At 54.6% G+C, this 21,791-nt stretch overlaps 1 protein-coding gene across 1 annotated transcript; it reads left to right on the forward strand.

Moving 5' to 3' along the window:
- Window positions 1-15: 15 nt before the first annotated feature.
- On the forward strand, window positions 16-21,401 carry CSUI_005628 (uncharacterized protein). The gene is made up of 7 exons (XM_068065798.1): window positions 16-1,066; window positions 2,857-3,486; window positions 3,993-17,012; window positions 17,394-17,469; window positions 17,851-18,443; window positions 19,169-19,869; window positions 20,643-21,401. Exons 1-7 carry the CDS (start codon window positions 161-163, stop codon window positions 20,659-20,661), a joined length of 15,945 nt encoding a protein of 5,314 aa, XP_067922231.1. The 5' UTR covers window positions 16-160; the 3' UTR covers window positions 20,662-21,401.
- The last annotated feature ends 390 nt before the right edge of the window (window positions 21,402-21,791 follow it).

A 21,791-nucleotide genomic window follows, 5' to 3' on the forward strand; every position in this document is an offset into this window, starting at 1 on the left:
GCCTTCCTCTTGCAGAGATAATGGGTCACTTGAAGCGGTTGGAGCTGACTGCCCAGGAACGGTGGGGAAAACGACAGCAGGAAAGGGTCTAGGCGTGTACGGTTCAGCACAACCACCGCAGAGGGAGAAAGAAGACAGTTTCTCGGCTACCAGAGGAAACATGAAACGTATCTTACTTCAGGACTTGGTGGATCCGTCTCCATCTTTGTCGGTAGACGTTTGTGCAATCGACTTGAGTGGTCTAGCGAGATTGACGTCTGATCAAGTCGAGAAGTTTTCAGATCGCGTTACCGGTAATGAGGACTTTCCTGTTCGTGTTCTTCTGAATGCTGCTGGCCGCGGCTCCTTCACAAGCTCCGAGCGGTGGTTTTCCCCTTGTAGTTCAGGGCGCGAAGCCCTCGGCCTTGGCATTCTTCGCCCCTTATCCTATGAGAGTACTCGAGACGAGTCGGGTGAAACTTGTGCGGTCCGAGGCGTAGCAAAGAGAATGGGGAGCATAGACTCCGAGAGAAAAAACATGTTGCACGGAATCCCGCAGGACAGGCGGACTTTCCGAGGCTGCTGTGCGCAGGAGGCGACTACCCTTGTGTTCACGCTGGAAAGAGACGTGTATGTAGAAGATGGAGAAGAGGATCACCAAGGGGAACCGGGACAGCCCAGGCGCAAAGCTTGGTATATCTGTCTTTGGGCAGTTGAAGCGCGACCGGTTGAGAGTCTGATTGAAACCCTGATGGAGAACGGGCGGTTCGGCGAAGCGGAGCGCATATGCTCCAATGCTGTACAGTGTTTGTTCGCGTCCGAGGGAGAGACGGGAGGAGCGCAGCACCTTCGACACTACTGTCTAGAGGGCGAAATCGACAGGAGAGAAGCACTCACCGAGAACTCCTTCGAGGGGAATCAGCCGGGGTCAAGTGCTATGGAACCGAATAGAGCCGCGTTTGGTGGTAAACTGAGACATGATTGTTTTGCTGCGGGGAATCGGTACGCGCAGCTACTGAGGAAGATTCGGAAGGCGAGGTGGAGAGAAAAAGGCAGCAGGCCCGCAGCGCAGAAAGATGATTTTGAGGTGAGAGGCCCCGGTAGACTTCTTGGCGGGGCAGTAAGCCTTTTCTCACTGCGGTCTGTTGATTTGAATGACGGGCTGTTAGATAGAAGAGAACAGACAATCTTATCTTGGCGTTGAGCTTCAAACGCCTGCGGCTCCACCAGTACACACCGTGTGGTTGAGTGGGCAGAACGCGCGCAGGAGACGGGCTTATTGACGTATGGCAGTCCGGAGCCCCTAGTTAGGCAAGAATTTTCAGGGACGTCAGGGGAAAGCTTTTGCACTTGGTCGTATTCTTAGAGAACGAGGCGCAAGTGATCTGGAGACCCAAGTGTCCTCGCGGAACACGCGAAAACTTCCCCCAGGCTTGTGGTGTTCGCGCAGGACGGCTTTGTGAGTCCAAGCGGACAAGTTGGTTGCCGGCGCCTGACGCCTGAGCTTTCATAGACTACCGGAATAGATGTTGTAAAGACAGGTGACGTGGTGACTAAGCGGTCCCCACTTATACAGCAGTATCACCCACGCACTAGAAGCGGTATCACTGATAGGGATATCTGGTGTAAGAATTTGTGTTGCTGTCAAGTACGTAGATTCCTTTGCTCTACCCTGTAACGGAGTAGATACAAACAGGATAGCTGCACGAATCTGAGAGCTCGTTTGTTAGGACCTGCTACTCTTTCTTTCTTTTCGTACCCGGTTTGCTCCTCAGTGGCTGCCGCAGCGGATGCTGCGACAGTTACCCAGGCATTCTTAGTTCCAAGAGACAAGAGAGCGGCTGCCAGGAAGAGTCAGAATTGCAAAGAGAAGAATTTCAATCTCATCGATTGCATTTTGAGATTCAACAGCTAGGGTGGCAGCCGCTCGAGGGGGAGAGCGGAAGTCAACTCGGTTGCAAGTGAGGTCACTTGGATGTGCCGGAGAAAGTAGCATCAGTGTGATTTGCCGTGAGTATGCGCGTGCCTTTCCATGTCGTGGGTATTTGCGCGCACACGCGGTCTGCTTCATAAGGCGGATCTGTAGACAGAGCTCTCCCTCTGTTACTGCTCACCTCGTCAGCATACACTCCGCCCCCGTGCCTCCGCGGCAGTCCGCGCTTCCCATAGCCTGCCTTCCGGATAGAGGCCATCAACTGAGTACCTGGCCTGAATGTGAGGGTTCGTCTGGAAAGCCCATCTCGTTGTCACCGACCGCGGATGTAACCACAGCAGTTTTTCTAGCCTCTTTGACGGGGAGGGCATAGTGACTCACCGGGTGCATCCTACCTAGCCTGCACACGCATCCGGCAGACCCCAGCCGACCAGACAAGAACTGTTCTCTTGGGCCGTCTAGTGGCGTGAACTACTAAGTGTCACCGCTCCCAGATAGCTAGACGGTCCCAGCGGAAGCTGCGCTGGATTTGTCGCCCGTTCTCTTCATCGATGTGGTGTGCGATTGCGGCGCCTACCGGGGACACGGTCGAACCTTTGTTCCGCGGCTCAGTGCTCGCGCTCGATGCCCAATTGCCAAGGCGCTTTTGATGATAGGGTGCCTCGTGGTGAATAATGGCGCGGGGTTTCCCTCTCCCGTCTCCCCTCAGAACTTCCACGGTGCCTTCCCTGCCGTCAACATAGGGGGACCGTTGTTTGCAGGGCCGGAGGACTTATGGTACACCGCGCCACCGCGGCTGCTTCTATTCTCCCCCCGATGTCGTAGCGTTGTTACTTCAGCAACCGCAGGGTGAAGGGAAAGTCAGGGGCTCAATGCAAAACGTTTGTGTGTCTTCGACGTTCCATTTGAAGCCGTGTTGCTTTGGTGCTTGCTGTTTCGCGCAGGTTTTTTTCTCTGTCGACCCGAGAGATCCAGACTGGCTCGTGCAAGAGGCTTTGGCCTATGATCCGTTCCGTATTAGTGAGCGCGCGCTGTCGAATTTCATCTCTGTAGCTGGTCCCGAGCAGAGGACGACTGAGCATCGTAGCGAGGACGAAGGGATGGAGGGACATTTTTGCCGGCGAAATTGCGCGTCCACCCTTTCAGCCGGGTGCGGCGATAGTCGTGGTCGTGGGAATCTTTCGGAGGGTCTCAAAGAAGAGAGCGTGGCGCCGTACAATCCAAAGAGGACATATGTGAGCGAAGAGCAGGAGCAGAGGCAGAGCGAAAGACGGGAGGCGATAGAGCGGACTTCGGATGTGGGTGAGGAGAGCGGATGCGCGAACACCCTTGGTTGTCCGGGAGACCCCTTGGGGATGGCTGTGGCCGAGTGGCAGACAGGGTTGGAGCGTCTTGAGCGGATCCTCGTTTTTGCCTTGGCTTCGGCGAAGAGGACAAGTGCAGAACAAGGGAACAAGAGGGAGGAGCATTCGGGGGCGGTGGCGGCAACGGCTGATGCGGGGATGCGCCACACGGAGGTAGCGGGAAGAGACAAGGGAAGTAACGAACCGGGACAGCACCTGGAGGTTGTCAAGGTAAGATCATGGGTTAACGTACCGGGGTTGTTCTTTGCGCGGGACTGCTTAGGGTGACGTGTACGGGCGGTTCGCCGTAGGTCTTCCATCGCGCTTTTTGATCCTCAGCTACCGAAGGCTGCACAACAAACAGAGCTTCAGAGCAGTCCGCTCAACCGCACGTGAATCTGCATCAACCATACTGCATTCTGTCAGCGGGTAGCAGAAAAATTTCCAACCTAGGTTGCGACACTGGGCGCATAGGCGAGTCTGGTCGGCACAGGTGGTGAGCGGACATTCTCGAGCGCTGTCCCAGCTAACGTCCAGAGAAAGTTGGATATCTCAGGCTCTCTTCTGCCGCGAGCTTGTAGAACGTTCGAGAGCAGGGGAAGACTTCTGTCGTCGGCGAGAAAGCTGGCTCAGTTTTGGGATGGGTCACTCCAATGAGGACTATAGTCCGATCTGGTCTCAAGTGGTGAGACTTAGGCGATGTCACTGTCATCTTCCTTGTATCTGTTGCGCTGCAGCGTCTAGGTGAACGGCTGGACCGCTGCCGTTTCCTGAGTCTGTTTGCCGTCTCTTCTACCTCTTCCTCTTCCTCCCACAGTTGCAGCCCGGCCCCGCTTCTTCTCTCCACTCCAGTCTTCTTTTCTTCGTTCACTGTGCTCCGATCTGAGGAAGCCACCTCGTCCTTTTCTCGACTTTCGTCTCCTTCTGTTTCCTCTTTTCGCTACCTGTCGTCTTGCCCTTCCTTCTCTGGTTTCGAAGTTTCGTCTTCGCACTCCTCCCTCGTTCGCGTCTTGACTTTATCGGAGTCTCTGTCATCGGTCCTCTTTTCTGAATGTCCGGACGCCCGCTTTTTACTGGATCTCTGCTGCATCTACGGAGCAAACTGCCGACTGGACTGCTTGGTTGCGATTCTGCAGCATCAACAAGGACCGTCTGCGTTTCAGTCCGTTTCTTCCCACTGGCCAACGATTCTGTCTGCCATCCCTGAAGTTCTGAGTCCTGTTCACTATGCACACTTGCTACCTGTTTATCTTGTTCCTTCCCCGTCCTTGCCTGCCTCGACGGTCTTCTCTTCTGCAGTATCGACCCTTCCCGGATCACGTCGTCCTGCCGTAGAGCTGCCGGCTCCACACGGCCAAGTGCAGGGCCGTGGTCCGCGGGAAGGGCAGGAGTCGGTGGACTTGGTTCATGATGTGCATGCGTCCTGCGATCCGTCTGTATCCCCCTTGGTGTCGTCTTCTTCGTCGTCTTCTGTTCTTGGTCAGCGGTCGATTTCCAGTGGCTCCGCACTGCGGTTAGTGTCTGATACTGGTCCTCACATATCCGTCTCTCAAACACGTCATACATCATCGGCCGGTGCAAGTACTCCTCCCCCTCTACAATCGCCTTCTCTTACTCCCTCGTGTTCTTCGGCATTGTCTGGTCACACCCTGTCACCAAAGACAAGCCCTTCTCATCTTCTTGTTGAGTCCGATCCGCAGCGGTTACTTGGCTGGACGCTGAGGAGACTTTTTGACATCATACGGAGAACTTCCCTAGTCCGCTCCGTTGCTCTTCCTCTCTTACAAGCAGCTCTATCGCTGACTCTTAAGCAACGTCTTCCTCGAGGTTTGCGACGGTGCAATCGAGCCAGCCGTAGAGCGGCGTTGAAGCACGCTGCTGCTGCACATGCAGCGGCTCTCGGTCGAAGGACTCAAACAGAAAAGCAATGGCAAGGTCACACACACAACACAAGCACCGGAAAAGCAAATGAAGTCGGAGGCAGAGCTGTTGACAAACAGACACGAGAGCGGGACCCAGGCGGCTTGAGGGTACGAAAAGCCGAAGAGAGAGGCGAGAAAGGAAAAGAACCCACTGTCTCTGGTCCTTGCGCAGCAGCTGAATCAACCAGAATAGACAAAGACAGACAAAGGCGTCTCCAGCAGCAAGCGCCCGCAGAAACAGTTGCCCTTGCTGCCGCAATTCTTGCTTTGGGAAAGACGGAAGACAAATTGCCGTCGCCATCTTCAGCTAGCCATTTGCCGCCTCTGCTTACCAATGCAGGGGGAAAGCGCTCGAGTCCATCGTCTAAGCCGTTATCAGAAAGTGGAGGCGAGTGCCACCGCGCGAGACAGAGAGAGCTTGCTGCCTGCCTCGAAGGAGGGCATACTTTCGACTCCAACGCTGCACACGAGACGCGCAGCGTTGCCGTGTCGGAAACTTCTCAGCAAAGCCGGCACAAATTACAGCCAACGTGCCCTGTTAGTAGCAAAAGCAGTACCGTGTCAGGTTACAGCTGCCGGCGGACACGGCAGCTGGGAGAGGAGGATCTTGACCCGTGGGTGAGCGAACCAAATAGACGGTCAACCACGTGGGACACCTTTCTTCGTATTCCCGGCCCTCCGAGTGATCATCTCTTGTCCACTGCGTCTGAAGAACTACGGCGGCTGTATTCCCTGTATGTGGCGATGGTGCAGTTTCTGTTCTTGGAGGAGAAGGAGGCGGAAGTACGTAAAAAGTATGACGCAGAAAAAAACAACTTGACTACAAGGAGCAAGCACTCAGGGGACGCCGTTGCCGAGTCTGTTCACGAGGAGGTGGAGAGTTCTCAGGACAAAATACCGGACGGGAGAGGCTGTTTTGACGCTTCCGGCACTGGTTCCAGACAGGAGCAGCCGAACCGCACACTTGCCACAGAAGAGGGCCCAAACACAAGAGACGTGTCTGTCGAGCGGGACGCCATGACTTCAAACAGTACGGGAGACGAGTCCCTTGATTTTTTCACGTTCCTGCGTCTCCCGTTACTCGCCCGCTTGAGACTTCTTGCTGGCGTGGATCGACGCGGTCATGAAGTTGTCTTGCGCTCTCGAGCTCGAAACTCAGAGGAAGGCGCACGTCACGGCTGTGGCTCACGAAATGAGGCAGAGCAGAGAAGTGATGATTCATACAGAGTCCCTGCAGCTGATATTGTGGAAAGGCTCAGGGGTCTCCTACAACCTCAGAAGGTTTTTGATGAATTCTTCGTCGACTGTAGATGCCGTAAGGAGCGTGGTAGGAGTTTGTCGGGAAGGGACAGGTCACAAGAGGGTGTAACTGTCCGAACGAAGGTGCGTTTGACGTGCCCCTTTGGTGCAACAAAAGTGAATCTCTCCCAACCACGGGGAAAAAGTTTCTTTCTACTGCAGACTGGTACTTCCTCTTCTGATTCGCCTTCCCTCTGTTCGTCTGCTTACCTGAGCGGCCCGTGTGCTCCTTTTACCTTCTCGTCTTTCTGCTCGGCGCTTGACGAGTTTTGTAGCACTTCGGCTACGCAGCAGATTGCAGACTTCTGCTTGGAGGCGTTGCCTTGGTCATCCGCTGTGGCCCCCTTCTCCTCTCTCCCTTTCACGGACATCCTGTATTCTTCTCCTTCCTTACACTCGAGTGATTTTCATCATCATGCGTTGTCGACAACCGCATGTATGCCCGGTTTCAAATATCCCGCGGAGAAACGTGCTTCGGTGGAGATAGCTCGCCAGTGTCTAGCTGTCGTAGCGGAAGTTATTCAGCAGAGTTCTCTTCTCGATGCCCCTTCTTCTCGACTTTTGAAACGGCGGTCAGTCGTAGGAGAGATTGCTCTTTGCGCTGTGTACCACAAGGCAAGTCTCGCACCGGCAGAAAGCTTGCTTTCTGTCGTTGACCATATATACAATGCACTACCTCAAACGTTCGAAGACGACGGAGAAAGTGCAGGAGAAGAGAGGGGGGAGTGGGGCAAGACACACCGGGTCACAGACGACGGGACGAAGGACAGAGACGGAGATTCTCTCAATATCGCACAAAACGTGAGGGTGGCTAAAGAAGGAGGTGGTACAGGCTTGCCCAATGCACGAAGATTACAGAGGGAAACGAGCAGTCGAGACGAGGAAGGTTTGACTTTGATGGCAGCGGTGCGGTATAGAAAGCGCATAAGAGCTCTAGCGGGAGGAGCAGACATGCTGGAGCAGCATTTGAATGTCGTAGAATTCCTTCAGCGCCTTTTCCGTCGGCAGGAGTCCGCTTTTTCGTCCGCTTGCAGTGTGACGTTTGCTCAGCTCGAAGCGGGGTGCCTGTTTCCTCGTGCAGCGAGGCTTTTTCTCCCGTCATTACTTCGCTGTCTCTGTAGCACAGCTTGTCATCACGATAGAGGCGGCCGAGGTTTTGCTGCAGCTGGGAGAACACGGGACCCGAAGGAGACATCGGCGTTCCCGACGTTGCCTTCTCCATCACCTGTGCACAAGGGGTCTGGGGGAGGGATCTCCGCTTCGATGTTTATTGACCATGCTATGTACATACAGCGACGAGCGTGTGCTGCTCTCTCTCCAGACGAATTTTTTGATATTCTTTTGCACACTTGTGCCACGGAACTTCCTTTTATCGATTATCCTCCCAGTTCTTTTGCAGCGGATTTCAAAAGTTCCTTTCTTTCGAGCGTTTTCGACGAAGTTCGTTTTCTTGCTCAAAAAGAAGCAGACAAAAAGGTACTTTCTGGGAGCTGGAAACGCCGTGCACTGAATACACGGGTACAAGAGGGGAGTGTGTTCATGAGTTCGAGTGGACTAGGCGTCCTGTTAAAGGAAATTGTAGATAGATGGCTAGACGTTGCCCTTTTATCGGGAGAGGTGCAGAATGGGCTCTTCTTGTGTCGCGTAGGTGAGAACGTTCTTCGATCGGCAAGGGGACTTATCAGTGCAGCACCCAGTCTGGCCCATCCGTCTCTCGATGCTGCTCAGCTGGTCCTCTCTCTCTTCAGAGTCTTGGAGAGGCACCCGCAGTTGCGACGGGGAGGGCCGACGACGAAGAGAGTGCCCGGCGAAGGAGTGGTAGAACGGCAAGGGGCGGAGAGGCGAGATCGAAATCCTCATTCTTCTTCGGGAATGGGAGCTTCGCCCGGTTGTGACGTGCAGCTCCTGAGCGATGGAGAGAAAGACATGTCAACTAAGCGAAAGGTAGCATCTCTGTCCCGCCAAGTTGAGACAGAACTCCTCTTTCTTTCCTTTGTGAAGGCCCTCCACGGTCTTTCCGTTTCCCCAAGTGTATTCAACTCTCGGGAAAAAGGCACAAACCTTGGAAAGACCAATACCCCGATTTGCATTGAGACGGGGTTAGCGGGTTCAGCAGGAAACGCTCTGGGCGCGTTCGAGGCTTTAGCGAGCAAAGCAGGAAGCTCTGCAAAGGCGGTAACTGCGCGCGCGGCTTCAGCAGTCGCCGGAGTGGCTCGGGAGGGCGGGGCGCGCGCGCTGGGGGCTCTGGGTGTGTCTAGTGCCTCTTCCACCTTAAGACTGTTCCGAGGAGGCGTTGCTAGGTATGGTCTGATAGAGGGCCCAGCAGGACAAAGCCAAGAGAAAGAGGTTCGCACTCAAACTCTAGCCACGAGCTTCGAAATACCCGAAGAAACGAAGATGCATAAAAGGATGAAAACACTCTCTGGCGCCGCCACAGACGAGAGAATCAGAGTACCTCGCTGTTCTACATCCTTTGCTCAATACACTTCGTCAGTGAGCTCGTGCTCCGTTTCTTCTTGGCCAGAGACGCCTCTGGAAATACGCCTAGCGGCTGGTGTTCCCGGGGGACTTTCAAGATTGCTGCAGGGGATTCTGGACGCGGATCCGGCGGCCGCAGATGAGGACTGTCTTCTGGAAGAACTGATTCAGCTCTCTGACTTGAACTTGTGCGGGGAAGAGAAAGCAGGGAACAAGCGGAGAGAAGAACAGAAGTTCCGTGTGAGGGAGGGTAATCAACAGCAGTCGGACGAAAAGAGAGGGGAAAAGTTACTGGGACAAAGACAAACCACAGAGAAGCAACTGGCTGAGGCGGGAGCAAACGATGAAGTCGAAGTGAGCAAGAGGAGAAAGGAACAACGTAGGAGACGACTTGTAGAACAGGTGGCGATTGGAATTAGCGGACGGTGGAGTGTTTTGGAGGCCCGAGCGAGAGCATACTGGGTGAGCGGCAAACGACAAGAGGCTTTGATTGCCTTGGCGACGCTGCTTGTGCAGCAACAGCAGGCTCGTTATGCGTCCTTCAGGCGCCTTGGTCTCTTGGGGGATGGACAAACGCTGTCGACCAGTTCTTTAGGTGGGAGATCGCCGTTCTTCTCTTCTGATGCGCCCGGTCGTACAGGAAAGACAGGAAACTCAGGATTCTCGACCTCGCTTCTCTACTTAACTCTCTTGGAAATGAAGCCTTCTCTTTCAGTCTTGACTCTCCAGCTTACACGCTCTCCTGCAAGCTCCGCCTTTTTTGCTTCCCCCGAGTGTCCTCCGCCATCCTCACTGGAGTCCCGTCTTACGGCGCAGCTGTCCACATCACCGGCGTCGGCTCCTTTCCTGTCTCCAAATCTCCGCGGGGGGCTTCTGGGGCTCACAATTTCCGCGTGTTCTGCAACGCACTTGCCCGTGCTGCTCCAGGCTTTTGCAGTCGCCCAACACGAGCAACATATGCAAAGTGCCAGCTCTTGCGGACCGCAGCTCACGGACTCAACGCTTGCAGAGGAAGAAACCAGCTGTTCACATCGGACCGCCCGGACGACCATGAACCGGTCACAGCGGGACCCTGGTGTTGAGAAAGCAGGAGCGCCGAGGTGGACAAAAGATTTGGACGGAGATGATCTGTTGAATAGCAGTGAGCGGTACTGGTGGCCTGAGAGAGGCAGTGACTGGTTTGGAGATCGAGAACCAACGTGCTCCACCCGTGATGCGAACAACCAAACAAGTGAAACGGTCTGTAAGGATGACTTAGAAGGGCTGGAGCGGACGAAGATGAATCAGATGCCTGTTGGAGCAGCGTCAGCGTTCTGGGAAACGCTCAGCTGCCAAAGACGCACACTGGACAATGGTGTGGGACGGAAGGCACGAGGGCTCTCGCAACGCGGGACAGAGACAAAATCCGCTGGCTGTTTCTTTTTCTCTTCAGCTTCAGTTTCGTTTGCCTTCTCTGTTAGCAAGTCTTCTGGAGTAAGTCCTCTCTTTGTTAGAGCGCGCACCGCCTTGGGCCTTGGTGGTGCGCTTTCCCCAAGCTTGCAAAGTGACAAGGGTAGAACTCCGATAGAAGACGGACGAGAACGCAGAACGCAAAACGTGTTGGACTCTTCCATTCAACCTCCTACCGTCCCTGTCAAGCCTCTTCCCGTGGCTCCAGCAGCTCTCGTTTTTTCTGCCATAGAGGCTGCCGAGGGAGTGGTGAGGTGTGCCGCCTTTCGTGCAAAGGAAGAATACGGCCGTCGCTTGGGGGGGCGGAGTGCTGGCGAAAGCGCGGCAGCGACGAACTCACGAAAATGCTCGGAACAGCACACGGGGCTCGACTGTAGCCCTTGCTATCCCCGTAGGGCCAGTCCAGAAATTCCTCCTGGCGTCGCTGCTCTCCAAGCGAGAAGACAGGAGAAGGGGAGAGTGTCTGAACGAGAGAACGCGCTTGGCGAGACGAGTGCGGAGGCCACATGGACGCCAACGATGAAGAGAAAGGACAGCCAGCCTGCCTTTGTCGGACCTCTCGCGGACACGTTGCGAGCTGTTGTGGCTTCCCGTGGTGAAGTCGGAGCTGGGGAGGGGAGGAGAGACGAAGCTTGGGGATTGCCGGCGTCCGGAAGAGATCACTTAATACAGTCGTCCCATCTGCCCGTGTCGCCGCAACAATCAGGCCCGAGGGACACTATCCAACAGGGATGTGAGATACCACAGGGCGAAGAGGCACTTGAAGGAGGAGAGCACCTCGCAGACTTTAGAACAGAAACGTCTCTGCCAAAGCTGTTCTCTTTCCTGAGCACAAGAAGGGAGAGAAGGAATCCCTCAAAAGGGGAGGATAGTAATCGCCGCCGAGCTGTCGTTATGTTAGCAGTTCTCAAAGACGAAGAGTCACTAGCTGCGCGCGTACTCAAGGAAAACTCACTGGGTAGACAGCTCTTAGCCTTTCTTTTTTTCTGGCCTCGCTGTCGGCTTGTGATCGACGGAGAAGTACAGATCAGTGCTCGGGGCTTTTACAGCCGGGGGGGCCTCCAAGACTCCTTTTCCGCCTCCTCGCTTTCCTCAGCTTTTTTAAAAAAAGATGAATTCCCATCGAGTTGGGATCTCCCTCTATCGCTGTTCGAACGAGTGTGGGTGAGGAGACAAGGAGAGGGCGATCCAGAAGAGGTTGCACCGCCTGGTCACGCTGGCCGTCTACGAAAAGAGCAAGTGGGGCATCGAGCTTGCCGCACTGTCTGCGTCGATGATAGGGAACCAGATGGGCGCGAACAGCAGCTAACCAGCCTTGACAGTGTTTTCCAGCCTTTGCTTCGAGTCATGCTCACCAGAGTCGACGCAGAAGCCGCATTTCTCTTAGCGGCGCTTTTCCAAGTTCTTCTACCCTCTCCAGTTCGCGGGGGAACTTTACTGAGAGGCCGTGAATCTGCGCCTCCCAGAAAAGGAGTCGTCGAAGAGAGGGGAGAGCAACGATGTGTGGTACCGACACAAACTGCCACCTACGCAGCCGAAAGGAACTCAATCATGCCGCTGCCGGCTCTTTTGCTTCTTCGACACCATCTTTCTGGACCAAGGGAGGTGCCCTTGAATACGCGAGACATGGCCTCCGCAGCGCCGGAGTTGAATCGTCCGCATTGCGGAAGTCGTTCTGCCGGTAGCGCAAGCCTTCTCAAGTCCCGGTTTCTTCCTGGCTCCGGCGTGGCTGCTGCGGGCCGGGCGAGCGTAGCGACAGGCTGTCTTTCGCAGGTTCTCCTGCGCTGGGAATTCGTTATGCCCTCCTGCTTTCTCAATACACCCGACGTTAGGCGTTCTGAAGTCGCGGAGAAGAGAGAAGAAGACGAAGGAGAGCGAACGACAAGACCAGTGGTATATGTCTCTAGCTGTACCATGCTGCATTCATTACTTCTCGTTCGCAGGTTCTTCGAGGCATGCACACCCTTGCAAGTGGCTATTTTGACGGATCGGGCTATAGCGGATGAAAGGGAATTTCCGGTCATGAGCAAGAGCAGACTTCCTGGAAACGAGCTGGGAGCTTCTTCGCCTTACGTGGTAGCAAGGCTCGCGTGCGACGCAGCATTCAGAAAACAGGAGCTGCTGAGGCTTGCGTGCTCATCCCCTCATCTTATGGACGCAGCAGCTGCCGTCCTTCTTGTTGGCGGGGCTCTTCAAATTGCTCTTTCAGACTTGCCTGCACACCCCGATCTTCTGCCTCCGTCTTCGTGCTCGTTTTTCTCTTCGGAGGACTCCTGTCGGGAGACAAAAGGGAAGGAAAAGACGAGTCGAGCGTCACTAGATTGGGGAAAAGGGACAGCGCAAGAACGAAGTGAGCAGAGAGGTTCGGCTGAGCGGCTTGAAAGGACTGGTCACACTCTAGACGGTCCAGTGTCGGAAGTCTCTTTGTCTCCCACATGCCTGTACGGAACAGAACTGACAATGTCGGAAGAGGTCTCTTCGATGCGCCTCGATGCCTTTGAGAAGCTCTTTCTTTCCCCAGCCCAGCCCCTTCACTCTTTCCTGGGTGAACTCCAAGTACAGCTTCCTCTGCTGCTTCATTGCACCGTTTTTCCAGGGGGCAGCGCTGTGAGGACAGCTGGATCACGACTCAGACGGTTCGAGACCCGTCAGATCGAGACAGGAGAGGAGGGTGCCGGAGCCCCAGCGAAGCCAGCCGGTGACCTGAGACGGGGCGCCAGTGTCTGGGAGACCGGGCGACGCATAATCCGGTTACTGCGCGTCTTTGCGAAGGCCATGGTGCGGACTAGGGAAGAACAAAGGTCTCCTTCGGGGCCTCCGATGACTCTCCTAGACCGCATTGAGATGAGGTGTGGACAGTTGGATGGACAGGGAGTGATGTGTGCACGAGAAGAGGACGAAGAAGAACGGCAGGTTGAGATACTGGTGTCTGAGCTCAGGCCAAGAAGACAATCTCTCAATGAAGCAGCAACAGGCGTGCACGCGTCAGGGGGAGGGAGGAGTGTCGGTATTTGCGGGGCTCGTTTGCTTCGAGAAATGGCTGAGAAGACGTTAATCCTGCGGACGCTCTTCGGGTGTGCGGCACGTGCAGCGAATTGCTCCCCGTCCGCCTTTCTCGCCGACCTCCTGCGATTGAATGCTCCGCATGAGGTGAACTTGAACAAAGGAGAAGGAGACCGAGTCGCGAGAACTGAGGAAAAGAAGACTACCCGTGAAGGAGGGAGCAGAAACAGAGCAGAGAGAGCGGAAACAAGATCCAGCATCCAACGGGTATCCGAAGACTCAGGGAACAACAACGGCGACGCTGATGACGCGGTGCGGAAGCAACCCGAAGGAAGCGATCTCGTACGAGACGAACAAATCTCAGAGAGATTGAGGTGGGTTGCAAACGAAACTGGCTTGGGTATCGCCGACGTGGACGACACGTTGCAGTCATTACTCGGCTATCTACCTCTGCTGGATATCACAACTCTCTTTCTGCCTCCGCTGGTTGCGGCTTGCGAGTCGAAGGACGTAGTCCAAAGCGCATCATTACCGGGAAACAAGATAAAGTCAGAGTTCGCTGGAGGATGTGAATCGTCCGGTCCCTTTGTTGAACCAACAGCAGACACTGCCAGGCAGCGCGTGACCTCCTCTTCTTCACCTGAGTCAGAAAGGAGAGAGAAGGCAACAACTGTCAGGTGCCTAGACTTTCGTGGGGGAGAAGCAGACCTGTTCAAAGATCCTTTCTTCTGCTCGGTTGTTGACTCTCTTCTGGCGGACGACGGTGACCAACCCCCAGTGGAGATGAACGCGCTTGCTGTGTTGTCGACGCTCCAACGGGGATCAGAGCTTCTTCGTCGACGATGCCCACCGGGTCTTCTCGCGGAACAGATCCTAGTTTCTTGGCTCGGGCGCCAGAAGACGAACGCGGTTTCGGCGGGTAGTGTGTGTGATTCTGCCTTCCCACGGGAAAGAGTAGGAGAAGGCGGTCCGAGTGGCGAAGAGATAGTCCAGGGTTTTGGAGAGAAGATGGTGGACGTCGCTAGAACAGACCTCGGAGCTCCAGAAAGAGGAAATGTGTTTATCTGCCTCCTCCTCCATCTCATCCCGACAAGGCGGTGGGCAAAGCTACTTGAAATCGAGAGTGTGGCGAAGAGGACCCTTCCCCAGGAAGAGAACACCAGGAATCGTACCCTCGACTGGCAGCTGGTTGTTGTAGGGTGCATGCGTCATGTTCTTTCTACAATTTTCGAAGGGTCGGTTCGTCCGGAGCGGGCAGAAGGGATCTTGCATCCTGGAGATCAGACAGGTTTGTTGTCGCTGCCATACAAGACAGGGTGGACCAGACGGACAAAAGGCGAAAGCGCCGCTCCAGCCGGTCTGTGCCACGAAGACCTGGGAGACCAAAGTTTCGAGGAGGGATGGCGAGAGGTGTATAGGACTAGAGAAGGACAACAACAACACCAAGCCTCTTTCCATTTGGATTTGGAGAGCTTTCTACTGAAGGCAGAAGCTCGTCTGATGCTTGCTGTGGCGTGCAGCGAGATGCTAGGTGGTGGAGACCCTCTATCCGTCTTCGCGCACTCTCCGCCTGCCGCAGATCTGCTCTATAGATCTCCTGCTGCTCGCGCAGTCGGTCCTGGACCGCAGTCGCCCTCTCCCAATCCCTTGTTGTTCTCTTCGTCTCCTCTTGAGGCCTTCTGGTTGGGCGAAGAGGAGACGTCATTATCACTTGGCTGCACCCAGTTACTTGCCTACTGTGATGAACAGAAGTTTGCAGCATCTCGAACAAGTTTCGGGGTCTCTTTATGCACGAGCGTGTCGATCCTCGTCTCTCACCGAATTCCTCCTTCCTCTGTAGGGAGGTTGACTGAGGACGAGAAAGTCCGCTGGGCCGCAGAGAAAGAAAAACTTGTTATTTCGCTACGAAGACATGCGGCAGCTGCGCGACAGGCTTCTTTGCTTTCTCACGTTGGAGGGTCTAACTTAGGTCGAGAGTCCACGACGTTGGTCACAGGCACGGAGGGAGGAGCGCCGCCTAATCAACAACGGCAGTACTGTGCCAGTACTCTGGCAGGTGAGCCTCAGTTGTCAACGGTCCTGTCATCTGAACCCTCACCAGACGAGGCTGCGGCCAGCAGAGGTGTAGGAGACTGCCTGGGAGCGTTTTTGGCTTTGGGACTTCGCCAGTGGCTTGACGGTTTGCTGCGGAGGCTGCTAAATGCCGAGAAGACCGGCTCTACTACGGGGGGGGGTGAGCGTTGTGCAGAAGCTGAAGAAGAAGCGAAAGGAACCGGGGCCTATTTCCTCTGTGAAAGGGAGTTAGTTCTACTAGCCCACTTGGGTCATCATTTGCAGTTATTTTTGGGGCGTATGCATGAGGTACTTGCCGGAGATACCAGTTTCCTGTGGGATGTGAGAGGATCTTTATTTGGGAAGATTGTGGAAGAAGTGGGCCACTGGGTTATTGCGTGCTGTTCTACTACCGGGGGGGATCCCTACACATGCGCTCTTGTTACCTCGTCACCTAGAGGGCGAAGTCTGATACATTTCTTCTGCCTGGTGGTCTGTGATACTCTCCTGCAACATCGGCCGTTATTTCAACGCTGTCAAGGAACATCTGGTGGGCTTGCCATCAGTTCTGTGGGGCCTTACGGTACTTCTTTCCATCACCGTGCCTCCTTACAGCTGGAGGTGGCTGTTCTATGGCTAACAGCTCAGTGCGTGCACGGACTGCTCGGTCACGCTGCAGACAAGAGCGCTTCTACGGGAAACATATTGGAGAAGGATGTCCGTCAAAATATTTTTTTCGAGGCGGCTGGCAAACAACATCGACACGCCAGCCCGTCGTTTTCAGACGGAAAAGCGCCCGAACCCGCCTTTTCTTCGAGTCCCTCCGATTCTCTCTACTCCTTTGTGTCTTTCTGTACTTCCCGCTGCCCCCTCCAGGCGACGACAACGAACAGTGGTCCGTCTGAGCATCCAGTGCATGGCACACAGCCAGACGCTGCTGTGGCCTCCGGGAATCCGCTGAATGGTAGCGATGCCTGTCTCTCGGAGTGGAGACTCTGGGTGTGCTCTTTGTTGGTGACGCCGTACTGTTTGGATCTTCCTGATTCGAAGGACAGTAACGCCCCCGGAGACGCCGATGAGACAAACGACTTCAATTCGTCGTCTTTGCTTCCTTCAAGAGAAGACGAAGACGGAGGACCGGGCGACTCGAAAACTACAGAAAAGGCCGGTGCAAGACGATTACTGCTCGTTGTGTTGTTGCTTACTGCGAAGCATCTGCGGCAGTTAGGGCACCTCGGACCTGGGAAAACACAATCAGAGGACGCTGGTCCATGGTTTCCTCGTTCCTTTCTTGATGCCTTATCACATAAAGTTGAGGCAGAGGAGCAAGGTGCAAGGACAGAAGAGCTCAGAGAAGATGGCAAGAGCGTCAGTAAACAGCAAGGCCAGGCCTCAGATTTGGAAAGCGAATCGGTTGTTGGGGCGAGAGATAACGGCATAGTGCCATTCAGAAAAAACACGTTCCGGCGTTTGAAACGTCTTATGGAAGAGAACGTCTCTGAAGAAGAAGCTTTGCTTGTAACTGTTCTCGTAGGACGCCTAGACCCGGAGCAGGTGAGTCGAGAGGGAACTTCACTGCAGTTTCACTTTCGTCGCCACGAACATCCGGTGGGCCTCCAGTGTCCGTTTATGAACTTGTATGAGAACACTTAAAACACGGTCAAAGAAGTCGGCAGTGTTCTCTACCGTCGAGCGAAAGACTGTATCTCGGTCAGAGCCCCGCTCCAGCTTTTTTTTCGTAGCTTAGTATACTTGTCTATCCATACATATCGACAAACAAGTGTGTGCCTGCTGTCTTCGGCGGTTCGGAGAGAACCCATCTCGGGAGAAAGGGACCAGACACTATGCATTGAATAGGACTCGTCCGGATTCGAGAGGCCGGCGAGGAAGAGTGTTCGCGGGAATCTGTATATCTGTTTCGGTTCCTGTTTGCAGGCAAAGGAAAAAAAACACGATGAAGCGTGTACGCTGCACCCTGGCTTCAGATGCTGTCCGGCTCAGGGACTGCTCAGTGAGTCGCGAACTGTCCGACAGGAAACTCTTGCCGCTCCCATCAGCCGTCCCTCCGTTGTAAAAACTTTCTTGACTGAGCCGCGTCCCTCTGCTACTTTCTTCCAAGGTTGTTCCCGCCACGCTTCCTGCGAGTCATGCCGGGTAGTGTCGTGGCTTCGCTCAGGGAAACTTCGGGGCGACTCCGCGGAAGCCTCAGAAGGCCCGGTCATCAGTCACCGGCAGAACTTGCAGGAGGTAGATAGTGGACAGCTGAAGTCTCGGGCCGCGGATAATCTAGATATTCTGAATATTTGTCACGCTGCGCTCACAGTTGCTCTTGCTGCTCTGTCAAAAGACACTCCCGTTTCGTGTTCTTCTTCTTGTCTTCTGCCGCGTTTAGTCCTTGGTTCACTGATGAACTCGGAGTGGCTTGATGTGCTCAAGGTAGAAGGACAAGATAAGCAGACGCGGGGCGATCGCCTGGGCGGCATGCTCCCGGCGATCCTGTCACGGTTTGCAGAAAGTGGCAGCCTTTCTGCGCGGGGTACAAAGAGTGGAAGGGTCGGTGACGGGTTCTGCTGCTCTTCGCTGTCGCTTTCGTCTGCTCCTCCTTCCTTTGTTTCTTCTCACTGCGTCGCTGTATCACAACAAAGTGCTGAAGAGTGGCCGTTGCTCCGTCAGCGCGTGGCTGAAGCTGTGAGGTTGTGGTGGCGAGACGTAGCTGCTTGCGTTGATAGCTCTACAGACGGCATGACGGCCGACCAAGGAACTCAGCCACACCATCCAGGCAGAGACCAACAAAGTCTCTTACACTCATCCTGGGTAGCTGCATCTTGGTCTACCGCCGGAGATCGCCGCGTCAAGGTGCAGATGGTGCTGGGCAGTTTGGCCCACATCCTGCCGTGGTTAAGGATCCTTCGTCCTCATCTTCTCCGCTACTACCGAGTACTTTCTTCCTCTTCGGCAACCAGCACATCCTTACTCCAATATGGAGTAAGGTTTAGTACTCAGTCTAAAAAAGATGCCGTGCTGCCTATTGTTGGTGTGAAAAATATCCGCGCCACCAAGTGTGCAGAGGAAGGTTGCCAGAGTTGAACAATCCGAGCGTAGGCCGGAATAAGTAACCCGTTGCCGGGCGCCACTGTCTTAGTGACGGGAAACGGATACTGAGTCTTCTTGTGCGCTACGGAGGTTGTCGCAAATTTGCTGAGGAGACGGAAGCGTCTGTATCAGAATTTGTGTAACCGTTCTGCGTATGGTCGAGTCACTGGGTACCTAGGGCTGTCGAGCTCCGATGTTAGCATTCGTCGCTGGGACACCCGGGTGGCGTAGCGAGCTGCTCGTTAACGCAGGAGGAAGCATGTACGAGCTAGAGCTCCTTCCCTTCTTGCATTGAGAAGGACAATTTCCTGAGGTGGTTTGTCTGTACGGCAAAAGCCTTGTATCTTCTAAGTGTAGATCTGTGTGTGCATGTGTGTGTACGAACCTGTTTCTGGTGCACCTGAGAAAATTCGTTTCTGAAGCCCAAAGCCGTACCACGCGGTCAGTTGCGCTGTACGGCTGTATACATTCATTTCTGTTACATGTGTATGTGGGTACGGGCGTATGCCAGCTGTAGACGCGTACGCTAGCTGCAGACGCGTATGCTGGGTACGCGATTGACACTTGCCAGTTAGTACGGAAGAGGTGTGTTTCTCTGTGAGTCGGTCTCTTTGCAGGCACTACTACAGAGCACGCTCACGCTCCGTACTGCCCGGCCGCACATCCCGAGTTTGGAGCGTTGCCATGTCCACAGTGGTGGCGGAGCCGGCTCTTCTTTCCGCGAGGCCGAGCCCCCTACATTTTACACAGTGAAACAAACCCTGCAGACAGGTCAAGACAACCGCGGAGGTTGGGTGTGTGCAATTCCTACCACAGCCTGGCTCTTGCGTATTGCCTCCTCTTCTCTCCTAAAAAAACATGAATCACTACCAGACCCAGGAGGCCGGCCAGCAGGAGGAGACCCAGCACAGGAGCAAGCAGGCGAAAATGATCTCCGCGTGGTCTTCGGGAACGCGCGGGAGATCGTAACCACAGACGAAAAGAAGCGTGGCACTTCGAAGGAAGCAAGAAGCTCGGTGTCGCGTACTCAACTAAATTCTGCACTCGGATGTATAGACTCGCCCCAAAGTTGTGAAGACTCCCTGGCTTTTTCCCGTCTTACTGGGCTGTATGTGTCTCTGTGCCAGCTCCTGAGAGAGACATCTCCTCTTTTCTTGGCAGCAGTTTACCAGAACGCAGCAGAAGAAGAACAGGAAGCGCGGGTGGATACGTTCTACCCCTCTGCATGCGCTCCAGGCGCTGTCCGAGGCGAAGAAGACCAACATGGCCGTGTGTTTTGGAGGCACGTAACAGAAAGGCTCGGGAAAGCAGTTCATAGGTAAGATTGAGAGCGTGCCTGCTTGTCGTGTTGTATTCTCTGACACTAATGTAGACATATACAGCTGCAGGCAAGTCCATGCACATACGCACTTGAAGCAGATGGAGCAATGACAGCAACACCCAGTATCTGTTCTGCTGTGCCGCCTCTATAGTACGCAGGAATAGTTATAGAGGAAGATGCCGAAGGCAGGAACAGCCGGGCTGGGATTTACTTTCGACTGCTGGCTTGTAGAATCGAGTGAGCACCTGTGAAACACAGAATACCCTGAATACTTTTTCTTGCTGAAGCTCTCTTCTTGAGCGTGACGAACAAGGCGGGTGTGTCAGGCGATGGTCTGAGATCACTATGTCGTTCTTGGGAAAGACTGACTTCCGTCGTGTTCAAGGGAATCACGTCTCAGCATATCGCAAGTCCTTCTTTCTGGCTTCCCCGTTTAGCCCGCGCTATTTCGAACACGTGCAGACAGGGTACAGTTGTTGGGGCAATCGTGAAGCTAGTCAAGTAGCACAAGCCGCGCGAAACGCTGACTCGTCCCGGATTACTCGGCTACTCGCGTCTTTTTCAGACGCATAGGTTACAGTTATGTGATAGTTTGGAGATCGCAAGCTGAGGTGACATGTGCGGGGGTTCGTCAACAGAGCAGCTACACAGTCAGCTGGCGGTGGTACAGAGTCAAGACACGTACAGACGCTCGGTTCCACAACACTCTTCTGTAAGCTCTTCTGTTTTCACCTTGATTTACCTTGTTCCGTTTATGCTCCGTTTCTCAGAGTGTCGGGGTTGCTTTGAGAGTCCTTACTGGCGACAAAGCGCCTCTAAAAGCCCCTACTTTCGCGCTTCCTGGCAACAACATCTTTGCCAAAGCGTCGTCGTTCCGCGTAAGGAGTCGTCTTAGGCTCAACGCCATTCTCAACGCAAGCCACACATGCGAAGTGCTCGTGAAGCTACAGGCGCCTGCCAGTAGACGGAGTCCTCTTGAAGTGCTTCTTGTATTTTACCAAAGGTGTTAGTTCTTGGTAAAAAACGAAAGAGGAAGAACGCGGTAGGCTGTCACGCGCCTGTCTCCGTAGTTTCCTACATGGGACCTGCTCTGCGTTGGCAGCGCACCCTGTATCGAGTGAAACACACTTTCGCCTGCTGCATTCGCCGAAGTTGGTGCGACGGGGCTTAGATGACTTCGTGCTGCCTCTGCCGCACCTCCCCCCAGTGCGAGAGATGTGCTGCTGGGGGCTAGGCTCTGGGGAGTCTTTGAAAACCCGACTCCTCTTCCCCTCGCGCCGGTGGACAACTATTTCACGGTCGAGCTGTGATATTGAACGTAGTCACGTAGAATATGTTTTGCCGGTACTAGCCGCTTTGTTTGACTTGCTTTTCCATGCTGCACTAGTTTGAAGGCGCGACCAAAGATGCCGGCGGAGATCGCCGCCGGATCGGTCAACTGAGAGAGTTATCAGCAGTCCTTGGCCAAACCGGGACCTTCCATTTGAAGGCAAGGTGCCTTCTATGACGTGGGAAACACAGAATGTCGCCTCATTCCGCCCGGTTCCTCAGGGGAAGACCTGAAGGAACCCAGTTCTTCACAATTCTGACTAGTCAAATGTGCATGTGCTCGACGAGTGCGGCGCCTTTTGTTTCGCCGAGTCACTTCCCTCACTTTGACCTGTGTGTACGACGAGCCTGCACATATGGCGCAACCGGACGCGTTCAGCGTGTCCGATGATACAGGCGTGCGCTCGCAGCAACCACGATTATGTGCGGAGAGCGGAAAGCGAACATGCTGAGCGCGGTCACGAAGTAAGGTACACTGAACGAGCTGCACGGGATCTTTTGCAGTCAAGAGTAGCCTCGATGCACACCGTCTTCTGAGTACCGTCATAACTATAACTTAGGTCGCTACATGCACTTCGGCGCCCGCGCGA

Source organism: Cystoisospora suis, assembly GCF_002600585.1.
Source record: "Cystoisospora suis strain Wien I chromosome Unknown contig_2729, whole genome shotgun sequence".
In the NCBI taxonomy this organism is placed as follows: Eukaryota; Apicomplexa; class Conoidasida; order Eucoccidiorida; family Sarcocystidae; genus Cystoisospora; species Cystoisospora suis.